We start from the raw sequence: 17188 nt of genomic DNA on the forward strand, positions 1-17188 counted from the left end.
TCCTATCACACCCAGACAGGGAGCTTCTTTCTCTGCCCATCCTCTCCCCTCAACGTACTTATTCGTCCTCCATTCCTTCCCTCTGCCAAGAATTCCTGCTTACTTACCACTTAAGAAGAAACCCGAGATGATGGTTGGCACCAATAAGACGGTTGAAGATATACTTGCTGAACGGAGCCTCTTCCGGCCCCAACCTCCACAGCCAAGGCAACACATAAATCCCAGAGCTGGGAAGTATGCTTATGTCACAGAAAATGCCTTTGAACAGGAGATTTACTTTGGTAAGAGAGACAGACTCTTGGTGGTGGGGTGAGGAAGGCAATGGGTAGAAGGATTTGGGGGCCATGATCCAAGTCCTTAAAGGTTCCTAGTTTGTCTCTGATATGACCATTAGAATAATTCAGAGGCCTTGGATGACTCAGATTGTAAGGATTCTACCCCTGCTGATGGAATCAGAAATAACTGGGGAGCAATTTTTTTGTTTATTCTTGCCCATCCCACGTCCTCATATGAATGCTAACCCTGGCTAAAACTGTAGAATGAAAATATTTTGTCTTTGATATTCCTCCTCTTCCCCTTTCAATGCCCTTCTTTTATCTTAGGATGCTTCTGGCCCTTGCCTACAAAGTCTTCATCCTACTCCTTAACTGCCCTGGGATACCACTATGGTACCCTATCTAGGCCTGCTCTCTTTGGCCATGCTATGTACTTCTCTCTCCACCTCCTGCCTTCCCTTAACCCCCCATCAAAATTTGCTTTCAAAGAGCTGTTCTTGAAAAGGTGTATCTTTAAAACGTCTGGCAATCATGAGCCAAAAAGACTATCCCTTGCTCGGGGCATTTGAATATTAACCCAGAGCTATACTCGTTGGTAAAACAGCTCCTGTCCTTATATGCTAATTCTCACTAGGAATTAGACCTCCACATTCTCATGATTTTTGTTGCCATTTTCAGTCCCAATTCTTCCTATAGCTGTATCATCCCCAACTATAGATGTCTTCAAAGGATCTCTTCTCAAGTCCTTAGGGCAGCCAGAAACTAGGCATGATCACTGAGCCTAGAAAATTGGAGGAGTAGAGGGAGGGTGAACTTGGGGGAGCAAATGAAAGCGGGTCCTGCTATGACTGGTCATTTTTATGCCCACTTAGACTTAGTTCAGATCCTCCATCGGGATGGCATGGAGTATGACAAGATCCTTTTGGAAAACCTCAACCAATACTGTAAACATTTGCCAAAGGCTTTCCCAGAAGGTCCGGAAGAGTGGAATTATAATCCACGTCCTGTAGGAGGTAAGGAGGAAGCCATTTAAGGGTGGTTATGATAGAAGCAGTACTTCTGGTGATATGGGTGGTTTAACTTAAGTCACTGGGTCATTGGCCAGGGCACCCAAGTAGTTAACCTGATTCCTTCCCACCAATACTAAATCATCATCTTTATTAATATTCTATACGAAAGTTTAAAAAATCTAAGCAGTTACAATGTACCTAGTTGGTATAAACCTGACATAATATCTATAAACCAGATTATAAAACCAGTTCTAGAAGAAGAGGCAGGTCTCATGTTAGGTAAAGTGTCTTTTGGAAAGTTGCCATGTTAGCCTCATGTTCTGGTCTTCTCCTTTGGGCTGGTCCCCTTTCAGTTTTCACTCCTGGGCCACCCTACCTTTTCCTCTCAGTAATTGCCTTTGCTCCATGCCTGAAAACATGTCTTCATTCTTCAAGATAGATAAATCTATCTAGGGAGCAACATGAGATTGCTAAGAGATAAATCAGGGTGCAACAGGTGCCCTGCTAAAAACAATTACAACCAGCTCGATAAAATGGACCATCTCTCCAAAAGACACACCGTCCCTGATCTATGTTTTAGGATGTAACCTATGACCCAGTACCCTAACCTCTGGGCTTACATGGACCCAGGACAATTTTGGGAGTAAATAGCATCAACGCTTCCTTCCCTAATCACTGTCTTTGTTCTGATTTGCCAGAGTTCTTTCAGAGAAATCTCAGACTATAGGAGTAAGTAACATAGCATAGGTCTACATCTCCACAAGATACCATAGGTCAAAGATCAATAAAGTGATGTAAAGTGAAGAAAGAAGAGACCCAAAGACAATAATATATACATTGGTTACAACTGTGGAGTTAAAAGGCAACAATAACATCACATCCATGTTATGTACCCAGAAGAAAAGAATCATGAAAACAAAGATGATGTGGGTCTATTTATGTTGAAGTCAATATGCATATCTCTTGGAGTGGGGATCAATACTTGATAAATAATGGAAATTCATAGAGCTGTGTACAGCCTCCGGGGTTTGTTTCATTTTTCTTATTTATTTTTCTTATTTTTTCTTATGCACTTGTTTATGTATTTTAATACCTATAGTTGTCAACAGAAGTTTTAAAAATTATTTTTTTTTCAAAAGTTGCTAAGTAGATATAAGATTCTCCACCATATTGCCAATGGTAGTTTTCTTATTTCTCCAGCCATGATGAGGCATTGGAGATGAGCCTGAGCTCTCAAAGGTATGCCAGCACAGCACAAGGTCTGACTTATTCTACCAATCTGGAAAGGCTTTTATAAGGAGTCCAGGAATAAATGGCATTTCTGTCATCCAAGGACCAGCCTTAGTAGATTCAGTTCAGAATGGCTCATCACCAACTTGGCCACAAGATGACAAATGTTTTGACCACAACAATTGTTGAAGAAGGGCCCACCAAATTTGCAGTTTGCCTCCATGGAAGTCATAGATTATTAAAGTATCGAAGAAATATTCAAGTAAAATTCTTACTCAGAAGACAGAGCATAAAAGACAAGCATGATGTGGACTACTTGTGTGACCTTTAGCAAATCTGACTCAGCCTCCCTTGGCCTCAGTTCCCTCAACTATAAAAATTAAGTTAAACTAGATGGCCAGAAAGGTTCCTTTCACTCTATGTCTACAATCATACTATGAGTCTATGACCAGAAGAAGAGGTAGGCTAGTCATATAACAAGAATGGAAGACAACAGATGGAAAACTTTATAGGGCTATCCCAAGATATCTATAAGTCAATAATAAACAATGCAGAGGAAAGCTTCCAGTGTTCTTCTTCCCAGAAGAACATGGACAAGATTCCTACAAGATGAAGTGTGAAGAATGTCTCTGGTGATATAATATGTACACACACTCACAGGCTGAGTTCCCATGGATACTACCTTGAATTCCAGGAAGTAACCCTTACGTCTGTACTCCAAACACAAGGCATCAGAAGTCTGTTTTCCATTAATAACTAGGCAGTAAAAGTGATTGGCTCACAGCAAAGGTGTTTACTAAGATGGTAAAGCGTAAAGAATGGGTACAAAAACTTTTCCCCATGAAACCTAAAAAACCACCTCCACTAACAACAACAATATCTAACATTTATGTAGTGGCTACTATGTCCTAGGCAGTGTAATAAGCACTTTCAAATATTATCTCATTCGATTCTCACAAAAACCCTTGGGTGGGGGCAGTGTAGGTGCTCTTAATATCCCCATTTTATAAATGATGAAATTCAGGCAAACAGATGTTAAGTGACTTGCCCAAGGTAACACAGCTAGTAGGTTTCTGAGGCCACATTTGAATGCAGTTCTTGACTCCAGGCCTAGTGCTCTATCCATTGGGCCATCAGGCTGCAGGTGTACTCTCCCACAAATGTACATGGAATCCATGGAAATTAAGATCAAAGTACTAGTGGGCCACACATATAGGATAGAGGAGTGACAAAGGCAACTTACAACTCCTGACTGCAGAGCCTATAGATGCTATTTCTCTCTATACAGTCTTTACACATTTCTCCTTGGGTACAATGTCTCTGCTGGCCAGGCTGCTCAGCTGGGCTCCCTCAGTGGTCTTCTTTCCTTAGCTTGACTCAATTTCCAGAGGTCTCACTCTTTGAAACTATTCCCTTCTTTGGATGGCTATATCTCTTTATCTGTGTCTGTCTGGGGTGTGTGTCTCTGTTCCTTGATAAATGCAGTGTCTCCTCATGGTCAAGTAGCTCCCTTTCAAAGCTCTGTGACTGATGGGAAGTTCTTGTAGTGGTCATCTCCACAGGCAGCTCCCAGCTTACAATCTGTTCTATTCTAGAACTCTAAATGGATGATCTTCCATTTTCCTGACCTATTGGGGGTGGGGGTGGAGAGAGAGAGAGAGAGAGAGAGAGAGAGAGAGAGAGAGAGAGAGAGAGAGAGAAATCCTGTGACCTTCTTCTCTACAGTTTTATTTCACAATTGCTCTGTACTTTTTCTCAGCCCTTCTTGTTCTTCATTGTTCCCTTCTTGACTCAGAGAATCAAATGAAGTTGTGGGGCAGGGTGGGGAAAGGGGGAAGCTCTCTTGTTTACAATGAGATTGCAGATGCCTCTAAAGTAAGAGGGATTTTAAAAAATTATCTCCTTTCTTTCTTTCTTTCTTTCTTTCTTTCTTTCTTTCTTTCTTTCTTTCTTTCTTTCTTTTTTCTTTCCTTCTTTCTTTCTTTCTTTCTTTTCCTTCTTCCTTCCTTCCTTCCTTTCTTTCTTCCTTTCTTCCTTCCTTCTTTTCTCCCATTTCATCTTTCTTTCTACCCTGTATTAACATATATAACATACATATATATATGTGTGTGTGTGTATTTTTTCCCCATCAATTTAACCATGCATCAGAATCTGACCCTGCATTAGAGTAACTATGGAGATGCAGAAGCTTTTCCAGAATTCCACAGGCCACTGAAGTGATGAATGAATAGGGGGTGGAGTGGTATAGTCATTGAGAAAGACCAAAACAGATTTGGGGGAAATATAAGAGAGGGAAGGCCAGGCCAAAAGGATGAGATCCATCTTGTCATCATGCAAGGCCTGCAGAGTTAGATACCTATGCTTCTCTGTTCTTCTTTACAAAGACTCTAATAGTTAATATTCAGAGCTGCTGTGGTAGACTTAAGCAGGGGGTCGGGCTGAAGCCATCCTGGCAGATTATAAAGGATTAAGCTATGATTGGTGAGACCTTTTTCCTTGCCCTCCTTCCAAGTTGAGAAGGATACAACTTGAATAACAGAATAACTCCTCCCAAATGCTCTTGCTTTCTTCCCCACAAAGAGGGAAAGAAAGAGACTGAACTGGGCAAAGCTCTCCAGTTTCTATAGCCAGAACACTTAACACTAGCTGCTGTCATTTCTGAAGAACACAATTGGCCGGCCCTTTGTGCTCCACTTCCCTCTGTCCGGTCTACTCTTGTTATTGTTTGTCCTAAAGCTATATATAAAATATTTTAGTAATTGATAATCCAACTTACTGTTTTGAGGTTTATTTTTAGACAATAAAGGTCTGGGGGAAAAGGCAATATAGATAATATAGTTGATTCACCCATCCCCTAGTACAGGAGCACTTAGCTGGGGTCCATGGCTAGATTACAGGGGTCCAAGAACTTGGATGGAAAAATTGCATATTTATTTCAACATATTTGGTTTCCTTCATAATTCTATGTATTTTATTATTTTCATTTAAAAGCATTATTCTGGGGGGGGGGTGCTTTTTTTTTTTTTGGTGAGGCAATAGGGGTTAAATGACTTGCCCAGGGTCACACAGCTAGTAAGTGTTATGTGTCTGAGGCTGGAGTCAAACTCAAGTCCTCCTGACTTCAGGGCCGGTGCTCTATCCACTGCGCCACCTACGTGCCCCCTAAAAGCATTATTCTGAGAAGGGTATTCACCAAGACTTCCAAAAGTTTCCATGATATAAAAAGATTAAGAATCCCTGCTCTACGGCTAAAAGGAGTCTACATAGACAGAGGGCATGGGTGTTGGAATGATTATGTTGGAATGATTTGCAAAAACAAAAAAAAAGGAAGGGGTGAGAAAGAGGACGCATTGGGAGAAGGGGAAGGGAGAAGTAGAACGCGGTAATTGTTTTCACATAAAAGAGGCATGTAAGGAAGAACTTTCATAGTGCAGAGGGAAATGGGGAGGTGGGCAGTGCTCAAACCTCACTTTCATTGGCATTGGTTCAAAGAAGGGAGAATATCTATTTTATATATTGTATATCTACACACATTCAGTTATGTATAAAAATATAATTTACCCAATAGGGTAATAGGAGGGGAAGGAGATAAGAAAAAGTGAGGGATGTTGATAAAAGGGAGGGGTCAGATTAAGAGAAGCAGTGGTTAGAAGCAAAATAGACATTTGAGGAAGGACAAGATAAAAAGAGAGAGAAGAAGAAACAGAAGAAAATAGGATGGAGAGAAATACACAGTAATCATAACTGTGAGGGTGAATGCGGTGAGCTCACTCCTAAAACAGAGGCAGGTAACAGAATGGATTAGGAACCAGAATCCAACAATATGTTGTTTACAAGAGACATACTTGAATCAGAAACACACACACACACAGAGTGAAGATAAAGGGCTGGAGCAGAATCTATTTTGCTTCAGATGAAGTGTAAAAGGCAGGGGTAACAATCATGATCTCAGACAATGCAAAAGCAAAAACAGACCTAATGAAAACAGATTAGCCAGGAAACTACATTATGCTAAAGATATCATAAGATAATGAAGTAGTACCAAAAATTTTTTTACAGCACGTTTCTCTGAAAAAGTCTTCATTTCTCAAATAGATATGGAACTAAGTAACATTAAAAAAAAAAAAGAGCCATTCCCTAATTGGTAAGTGGTAAAAGGATATGAACAGGTAGTTTTCAGAAGAAATCAAAGCTATCTATAGTCATATGGAAAATGCTCCAAAGAGGATTGATTAGAGAAATGTAAATTAAAACAACCTGAGATACCACCTCCTACCTAACAGAAATGACAAATGCTATAGGAGATGAGGAGAAATAGGTACACTAATAAACTGTTAGAGATGTGAACTGGTTCGACCATTCTGGAGAACAATTTGGAACCATGCCCAAAGGGCTATAAAACTATGCATACCCTTTAATCCAGCAATACCACTATTAGCTCTGTTTCCCAAAGACATTAAAGAGCCTATATATACAAGAATATTTATAGCAACTCTTTTTGTGGTGGCAAAGAATTGGAAATCGAAGGGATGCCCATCAATTGAGGAATAGCTGAACAAGTTGTGGCATGATTGTGATAAAATTGTTCTATAAGAAATTATAAGGAAGATGGTTTCAGGAAAAAAAAAAAAACATGGCAAGACCTATATGAACTGATGCAGAATGAAGTAAGAAAAGCCAGGAGATCATTGTATGCAGCAACAGCATATTGTAATGATGATCAACTGTGGAAGACTTGGCCACCATGATCAGCACAATGATTTAAGACAATTCCAAAGGACTCATGATGAAAAAAGGCTGTCCACCTCCAGAGAGAGAATTGATGAACTCTGTGTGCAAATTGAAGTATAATTTTATTGCTTTCTTAATATTTTTTTACTTTTTATGCAACATAGCTAATATGGAAACGTGCTTTGCATGATTTCACATGTATAATTGATATAATTTTGCTTGCCTTCTCACTGGATGGTAGGGAGTGGGAGGGAAGGAGAGAAAGGGAACTCAAAATATGAAAAGAAAAAAGTGTTTAAAATAAATAAATAATTAAAAGAAGAAGAAAAATACAGCACCTATTCATATTAAAAACACTGGAAAGGAGACAGAGACAGAGAGAGAATCCCTACCTTAATGTGAAGCAGAAGGGAGGGAAGGGCCTGAGCCATCCATGATTCTCCCCAGAAAATCACAAACCTGGTGTTGCTATCTGTCATAACTTCCTAAGCCAGTTCAAAGAGAAATCGAATAAATTAAAGGAAAAAGGGAGATTTATAATCTGGAATCATCATTCACCTAATGTTGTTAGCAAGCCAGAAACCCAGGACAGAGAGGGAGAGGAATTTCCTCTATCTCTGTCTCCCCCAACTGATTGCCACACATGGAGTTATCCTACCACAATATTCCTGTTATAGGTAATTCCTACCTATTATATGTGGGCACTTGTAATACAAAGGATAAGTCTGGTTGCACCAAAAAAAAAACCCCAAAAACCCAAACATTTGAAAAAACAACTCCCTAGCTCCTACAAACCACCATGGTTTCAAAATTCCTGCAAATTTTACATCTCTAATCAGGATTCTTGGTTTCTCCCCCTGTGATCTATCATTAATTTCCCATATGAGCCTATGGCTCCTCAACTACTTAGGATGCTGTGTAAGCAAAATAATATAATTTGTCTTGAGTTTTTGCCAGGGAGGACTCTTGGCTGCCTCTAATCAGTATTGGTGACTGCTGGGTGGTATGATTTCATTTTAGGGGCAGGAGGGATAAAGATGAGGGGCCAGGCAGAACAAATAATCAATCACATTCCATCTTATCGAGACAGCTCTCAGGCCCAAAAGGGGAGCCTTCCGTTGGACCGCCTTGCCCACTCCAGTCAAGGACCCCCTGGAATTGAGCCAAGAGATTATTCCTGCCAAGGTCAGGAGAGCAAGGAAGGATTGTGTACCAAAAATAGAGGAAAATGTGTCCTGGGAAATGCGGGTCCTCCGGAACATGCTGAAGGAATGGAAGAATGCCTGGATTCTAAGTGAGTGCCCCTGGAAAGAGAATTCCATTTTGTATGCTGTATACTCCATAGAGTTGCTGGGACTGGAGAGGATCCCATGAGGCAAGGTACCAAGAGTGATGTACTGCTTCTATTCTCTATCTTCTAAAAATGAACAAAATTCAGGTTTCCCCTTGGGTCTCCAGGGCAAGGACTGTGTCTAGGATGTCCCTATATCTCTCAGAATGTAGCATAGTGATTAACAATGATAACTAACTGGGGGTGGGGGTGGGTGGAGAAAGGGTAAGGGAGAGGTCTAACTTCTAATTTCTCCACTGTAATGAATTCTAGATGTAGAAACTCGTAGGAAGGCAGATTAGCAGCTCATCTCTAACTTATAGGCTTTGAGAGTTACTCAACAGGTATACAGGGTATTTCAAAAGTCTTAGAACAGTTTTAAACTATTAAAGCTTTAGGCCACACTGTGACTTTTGGAGTACCCTCTTTGGCACCTTCAAGCCTGCAGAATGCTTTGCATACATTATCTCATATGATCCCTGAACAACTCAGGTAAAACAGGTACTACAGGTATTTTACGGACGAGGAAGATGAGGCTCAGATAAAGAAGCTAGGACACCAAAGAGACTTCCCTGTGACTAGTTGGCTAACCAAACCACTCAGGTCTTTGAACTCAGCTCTTCCCAACTCTAAGCCTAGCTGGCACTCTATCCACTAAGCCACAGATTGCAAATAATAGGTTTGTAATAAATGATTACTAAATGAATAAGAAGAGTAATCAACAGCTTTTGGGGGAATGCCACCAGTGACTTATTTATTTAAAAACATATTTACTTAAAAACTGGTGACTTATTCACTTAAAAACTTATTTTATATAAAAACTAGTTTACTCAGGGCAGCTAGGTAGCACTCAGACACTTGACACTTAGTAGCTGTGTGACCCTGGGCAAGTCACTTAACCCCATTGCCAAACCAAAAAAACAAAAAACTAATTTACTTAAAAAAAATCTATGGACTTAGAAGGTGGCACAGTGGATAGAGCACCAGGCCTAGAGTCAGGAAGACTCATCTTTCTGAGTTCAGATCTGGTCTTAGACATTTACTAGCTGTGTGACCCAAGCCATCTAATACTATTTGTCTCAGTTCCTCATATGTAAAATGAGCTAGAGAAAAATTGGCAAACTACTCCAGTATCTTTGCCAAGGAAACCCCAAATGGGGTCATGGAGCTCTGGACACAACTGAAATGAATCAACAACAACAACAAAGTAAACAGATCTTTTTCCTCCAAATCTTTCCAAAATGAATAATGAGCACTCTTACTCCAGCCTGCCTGGCCCCTGTTCTCCTATAGGTCTCCAGGCTCACCCCCTTCTTCACCCCCCTAATCATCTTCCTCCAAACCCCACTTCTGATCCTTTTGGCAACAGGCCTGAGCCTTCATTCAACTTGGCAGAGGGTTTTGACAAATTCCAAGAGAGGGTAAAGTTTCTGTCTGGCACTAGAGCCGACAAAGCTAAGGCCAACAGACACCCAGATAAAAGGGAAGTGAATTCTCCACCAAGACTAGGAACTGGTTCACAGAAGATTTCCAGAAACTAAAGGACAAAGTGGAGGTGAGCTTATCCAAGGGACACCAGGGGTCTCTTCTCAGCTGGGCTCCGTACGTCAATGTCCTGTCATAAGAAGGATCTTTGTGAAGTTTTTCCACTCCCTTCCCTGCTGTTCTGCCTGCTTAAGGACTCTCTGCTCCCGTCCTTGATGCCCCCCCTGCTCATTTTCAGCAAGAGCATTAGCTCTGGAGTCAGAAGGACCTGAGTGATCTGGGGCAAGACATTTAAACTCCCTGGGTCTCAAACTTCTCCTTTGTAAAAGGAGGGGGTGGATGATATGGCCTCTGAGGGCCCTTCCAGTTTTACTTCTATAATTCTGATAGATAGATAGTTCGATCGGTAGATTGATAGATAGATAGACAGACAGGTGGATAGATAGATAAGCAAATAGGTAGATTGATAGATAGATAGACAGACAGACAGATGACTTATTAAGTGCTTACTGTGTGTCAGGCTGGGACGCTAGGTGGCACAGGGGATAGAATGCTGGACTTGAAGTCAGAGACTCATCTTCCTGAGTTCAAATCTGGCCCCAGACACTTAGTTGCTGTGTGACTCTGGGCAAGTCACTTAACCCTGTTTTTCATCTTTAAAATGAACCAGATGAGGCAGCTAGGTGGTGCAGTGGATAGAGCACTGGCCCTGGAATCAGGAGGGCCTGAGTTCAAATCCAGCCTCAGACACTTGACATTTACTAACTGTATGACCCTGAGCAAGTCACTTAACCCCATTGCCTAAAAAAAAAAAAAACCCAAAAAACAAAAATAAATTAAATGAACCAGAGAAGGAAATGGCAAACCATTCCAGTATCTTTGCCAAGAAAACCTTAAATAGGGTCATGAAGAGTCAGGCAAAACTTAAACCACTCAACAACATGTGTCAGGCACCGTGCTAACTGCTGAGGATGCAAATAAAATTAAGCAATGCACCCACACAGGGGCAGTGGCTGCAGATGGGGAGGAGGAAGAATCGAGACGGAATGTCTAGGAGTCAGGGGAAACGGGTGTGGGTCCTTTCTAAAATTACAGTCTTGTGGAGGGAGTCACCAATCAGAAACCTAGGGCCTGAAGAAAGGGGGTGGCCTTCAGGGCAGCAATACTCCCTTCAGCTACAAATGGATGAAGGAATGAATGAATGAAATTAATATATGAGCTTGAGATTATCAGTCTGGTTAAGGGATACCAAATACGTGGGATTTGAAAGCAAACCATTTAGTGGAAGTCTGGGTTCTGCAGATTACTAACTGTATTAGTCGCTTAATTTCCTCTTCTACACAAAGTGTCCCAAAAGTCTTGGTGCAATTTTAAGCTTTAATAACCTTCCTTGGTTCTTGATCAAGTTTCAATGCCTTAAAACTACACTACGACTTTTGGGACACCCTGTATCTTGGAGAGGTCTTTTTATGGTGAGGAGGGGGTTTCATACCTCTAATTTCATTCTATGTGGTACTTCTATAATTTACAGTTTTAGAGAAGTTAAGTCACTCAACCATAATCACACATTTAGTATGTTACCAAAGGCAGGATTTGAATATAGCTCATTGTTATTCCAAGGCCAGCCCTCTAGCTATTATACCTTACTGCTTCTATTCTAATGGTTCTGTACTAACTGCTATAGTAATGCTTTCTTTCTCTTTTCTTTCTTTTTTTTTTTTTGAGATAGTCAGAGTTAAGTGACTTGCCCAGGGTCACAGAGCTAGTAAGTGTCTGAGGCCAGATTTGAACTGAGATACCCCTGACTCTAGGGCCAGTACTCCATGCACTGTGCCACATGACTGCCTCTATACTAATGGTTTCTGAGAAAAGACACTGGCCCTGAAGCTGCCAAGAGGGCTGGGATAGATATGCAAGAAGCTGAAAACTTTGTTGATGTTGGCAAGAGTGTTGGCCACTTAGGAGGCAGTAGGATATAGTAGAAAGCCCCCTGAACTAGGGAGTAAGAAAATGTGGGTTCAGGTCCTGCTTCTATCAGGAGATAATTGGATGTCTTGGGACAAATCAATTCACCTTTGGATCTCAGGATGTTCAGGTTGGTGGGGGGAGAGGCTGACAGGATAATTTATAAGGTCCCTTTGAGCTTAGACATTCTGTGATTCTATTATTTTTATAAGGGGAGGGGACAGAGGAATCAAGAACCAAGGGAGGGTTAAAGCAGGGCTCAGAAAGACCCAACATAAGATGAATTGTGTCATTCAATCCAAAGAAACCTAAAGAAAAACTTGTTTACAAAAGATGTGTGGAGAGGAATTCAGGAAGTGGGTTGAGTAAGGGGCTCAGGTAGTTGAAATTTCAGGTATGACCTGAAATTGAGGAGTGAATAGAGGAGTCAAACCAAAAGGAACTTACATCCTCAGGGTCAATGGGATCCCAAAGAGAAAGGGGGTCTAGACTGAAATGGGGTTAGGAATAATGGTTAAAAAAAAAAAGTAAGAATAACTATCCAAAGTGTCAGGCTATAAGTGGAATTAAATCAATCTATATATCAAACTATATCAATCAAACTATATATATATACATAGCAAAAGAATTATGCACGTTAAAAGTGGCCAAGCATTGTATTGCAATGGACATTGAGTGGAAGAGATCATAGGATTAAAAATTTAGAGTGGGAAGGGACTTTAGAAACCATCTAGTCCAATCCCCTTATTTTACAGATGAAAAAAATAAGGCCTAGAAAAATGAAAGTTACATAGTAAATGGCAGTCAAGATTTGGGACCCAGACCCATTAACTCTAAATCCAAAGCCCTTTCCACTAGACCACCAAAAAAAAAAAGCCTTTATCGCCTAGTATTCCCAAGAACTCTCCTGTCCAAGTACTAACTAGGCCCAAATCTGCTTATTTTGTTGAGATCAAAGATCAGGCATATACCGGGTGGTATGGCCATAGATATACCATAGGAGAGGAGAGAGGAGAAAGACCATGAATTCCAGGGGAAAAATTTGGAAGAGAAACAGCCCTTCCTACACATTTTCTAGATGGTGGTGATTGAGAATTCCCTATATTAGTGATGAAAGAAGTTGGTCAAGGACATCACAAGAGGATCACACTTCCCCAAAGACCCCCCCATCCCATCTCCCTCCCTAGGGACTCTTCCCCACAAAATGACTCCTCCATGATGGAGATCTTACCTGGTTTTAAATGGTTCTTCCTTATGAGAAAAGTGACTTCTTGGTAACCCAGGTGTAGCACAGTGCCCAATCTTAATTGAGTAATGTTCTTTTCATTTCCTCCACACCTTCCCCCCTGTCCCTGTCTTCAATTCCAGCTACCCAATGGCAAGACGCTACAGTGGAGGGACTGCTACGGAACATGAACAACGTGCAGGATGAGGTCAGGGTTGAAGCCATCATCACCTGTGCCACGGCAGCTATAGAGCGACCTCGAACTGATGACATTGAGGAGGACAAAGGTGGGACTTAGCATTGGATGCCTTAGATAGTAGCAAAGCTTTTGCGCGGGTGCCTACAGGGATAGTCTACATTTTTCCCAATGAGAAATAGGATGGGAGGGAGCAGAAAATGATAACAGACAAATGATGAATAAGGCCAAGCTACCTTTGCTCTTTAGACCTCTTCCCTCTTAGCTCTTGATTCTAATTCTATTACTGCTTTCCCCCTCTCTTCACTTAATTTGGGTTTTAACTCTTTATTGAAAATTTTCTACTCTGGAGCAGCTAGGCGGCACAGTGCATAGAGCACTGGTCCAGAGTTCAAATCAGGCCTCAGACATTTATGTGCTATGTGACCCTGGGCAAGTCACTTAACACTGTTTGCCTCAGTTTCCTCATCTGCAAATTGAGCCAGAGAAAAAAATGGCAAACCCCTCCAGTATCTTTGCCAAGAAAACCCCAAATGGGGTCATGAAAAGTCAAACACAACTGAACAACACCACCACCGCATAGGTAGTAAATGACAGAGCTAGGGTTTGAAATCAAGTCCTCGACTCTGAAACTCTGCCTGAAGTTCCACCCAGGAGCCTGGAACCATGAGAATTTGCCCAGTCGGTTGAGTGGAGGTTCAAATCCTTGGCCCATAGGAGTTCTAGGTACTATCTATGTGCTACTTGTGTGGTGAGAACTGCCAAGGTTTTCAGAAACCATAATACATGCAGACTATTAGCATTCATTGGTTGATTTGTAATGCATCCTGGCACTGCAGGCCCATGACCGAGCAGAGTGGGTACACTGTTTATTTCATCATGTACATTGACTCATGAGAGAGAAAGCAGGTGCTAGCCTCAGGATTTAGGACACTAAGGTTATGCACTATGTGTTTTGGCACATGATTATGATTTAAAAAAAAAAAACAAAACATTGGCCCTTGGCATGAGGACTGGTCCCATCCCACTCACTGAAAGAATCCCCAGAAGAAGATCTGCATTATATCAGGCCCAGACCTTCCACATGCAGTGAAACTAAACTTACCTTCTTGTCCTTCCCAGAGGAAAAGGATGGGGCTTGATTTGACACTGATTATCCCTCCATACACCAAAGGGTGTGCAGATTTCCAGACAAGTCTTGAGACATCTTGGAGGGCAGTAGATTTGTCATATAAAGCATTCATCAGGTTCTAGCTGTATTTATTCCCCAGAAATAAATTTAGCTCAGTATAACCTGCACATCACTTGTGAACATGCCGGCTTGTTTGAACTATGTTATTCTTATATACTGTAGGGTAGAATTCAACCTGAGGACAGTCTCCAAATATTTGAAAACAGCCATTATACTAGATCTACGAGCTAAATAGCTACATTCTTTCAAACAATCATCGAACATTTGATGGTTCCAGATTCCACCTCCATCCCTGGTCAACCTTCTCTGGGTATTCATATATCTACCAATGTCCTTCCTAAAATGTAGCACCCAGAACTGAATGTAATTTTTCAGGTATGTTCTCACCAGAACAGAGTATAGTCATACTGTAAATTCCCTAGTTCTGGATACTAGGCTTCTATTCAGCCCGAGATTGTTTTTGCATTTTTAGCTTACATTGAGTTGTGGTCCACTAAAACTTCCAGGCACTTGTCACATGAACTCTTCTTGTACAGTTATCCCTTCCACAATGCAGGGATTAGGGGGGCGGCACCTTTTCTATCTAGAAAATCCACATAAAATTTTTGGCCCTCCTTTCATAGCAGAGAAGAACTCTGAATTTTTTTCTTTTTCTTTTTCTTTCATAGAGTGTTTACAGTACTTCATTCTAAAATTTGGGTTTATATTATATAACACTATACATATATTTTATGCATTTCTGAGTTTCTGAACTTTCTGTGTCATCTGCTGGCCTTTGCATGTCGTCTGTGACTTTCAAAAACTCCCCAAAATTCCCATTTAATTTCTTATGCCAACCCACAATATAGTGAAACCATGATGAGGAAGGTTGCTATGTGGAAGGGATAATTGTAATTGTACCTCTCTCATCCCATACCTGTACAGGTGTGTGTATATATATGCGTGTAAGTATGTGTGTGTGTGTTTTAAACTTCAGTGTATGATTCTGCATTTATCCTTATTAAATTTCATCTTGTTAGATTTGGTCCATCATTCTAGCCTGTCTATTTAATTTGGGCATTCATTCCCTATTAAAAGTTTCTATGACTTTTTGTTCTCCTTAACCTCCAAAGCACACTTTTGCTTTAGCAAACTCAATTAATGACATTCTCTTAGATTTTTAGGATTCTTCTTCTGAGAATGAAAAGGATTAATAGAGTTCTCCTACTCATCCTAATTCCTAATTTAGTGGCCAATGCTTCTCCAAATACATAAGGAAAAAAGGAGAGAGAGCTCATGCACAAAATTAACATCCAAATGAGATTTATTGAAGGATAAATTCTGTATAGCTACTAGAAGCTCAAGAAAAGGGAGTTCAAAGGGCTGGAAATGGGAGATGCTACAAATCTCCAAGTTTACATTCAGGGCAATTGTGTGCAATGTGATTACAAGTAGTGGCTCCAAAGATGGCTTCCCAGGGACAGCTAGGTTGTGCAGTGGATAGAGCACCGGCCCTGGAGTCAGAAGGATCTGAGTTTAAATCCACCCTCAGACACTTGACACTTAACTAGCTGTGTGACCCTGGGCAAGTCATTTAACCCTATTGCCTAGCAAAAAAAGAAAAAACAAAACAAAGATGGATTCCTAGTTTTCCCTTTCTGTAAAGGAATGGTCCAACCTTTGATTTTCCTTGCTTCCTATGGGTCTTAAGGCAGTGATTGGTGAGTTAACAAGTTGCTCTTTATTACCTGCCCTCTCAGATCTGTATTTTGGGCTATTTGAACATCGCAATGGGTTAAATGAGAAGTATAGGAATGAACTATCACTTAACAAAGAGATACGGAAGTTTGTTATCATGCCTATAGTATACTATAGACTCTGGAGACTGGCTCAGGAGAATTGAATTAAAGGAAAAATTCAAATCAAGCAGTCTGTTTTAAGGTAACAAACAGCCAAGAAATTTAGAGATGGAGAGAATTCTTGTACACACACACACACACACACACACACATATATACTTTCATATATGTGTGTGTATGTATATATATATGTACATATGCCAATTATTTATTATTCTGCATACCTATGTTAATAAGGATGATCAGGAGAACTCCCTGATTTGTTGGACTGGAGCACCTCACAGTTGGAGGATGAATATTGCTGTTAGGTGTCCTAATCCAGAAAATTAGGGAGTTCCATGATCCCTGTTACAACTATGTAGTTTTATTTTCTGTTATGTTAAGCCTTATCTCTTTAAACAAGTTGAAAAGGTCTCTCCTTGTCTCCAAAATTATCCATAAATAAATGTCTGATCAGGCCTGAATAGCCCCATAGTATCTGGGATCACAGATAACAATTCCCTTGTCACCACATCTACAACCTTTTGAAGGAAAGGCAAGAATTTCTTCACTGAGATGCTTTTGGCAAAGAAAGATCTTCAGCAGATGTATAGATAACCTCTGCCTGATGCCTACAGTATCCCTTTGGCATTTATCATCTATTTTCCTTTTGACCCAGAGGGGTTTTGACCCAGTATCACCTCTTTTTATCCCTTCTTTAATATTCACCCA

At 40.7% G+C, this 17188-nt stretch overlaps 1 protein-coding gene across 1 annotated transcript in view; it reads left to right on the forward strand.

Moving 5' to 3' along the window:
- The window catches only part of HEATR4 (HEAT repeat containing 4), a 95539-nt gene that overhangs the window by 14462 nt on the left and 63889 nt on the right, over window positions 1-17188 (forward strand). The window contains exons 2-5 of the mRNA XM_027844969.1: window positions 91-281; window positions 1148-1288; window positions 8337-8540; window positions 13395-13538. Of these exons, the coding sequence (XP_027700770.1) occupies window positions 91-281; window positions 1148-1288; window positions 8337-8540; window positions 13395-13538 (680 nt within the window). The remainder of the gene's footprint in view (window positions 1-90; window positions 282-1147; window positions 1289-8336; window positions 8541-13394; window positions 13539-17188) is intronic.

Source organism: Vombatus ursinus, unplaced genomic scaffold, assembly GCF_900497805.2.
Source record: "Vombatus ursinus unplaced genomic scaffold, bare-nosed wombat genome assembly UNPS02014945.1, whole genome shotgun sequence".
NCBI classification, from domain to species: Eukaryota; Metazoa; Chordata; class Mammalia; order Diprotodontia; family Vombatidae; genus Vombatus; species Vombatus ursinus.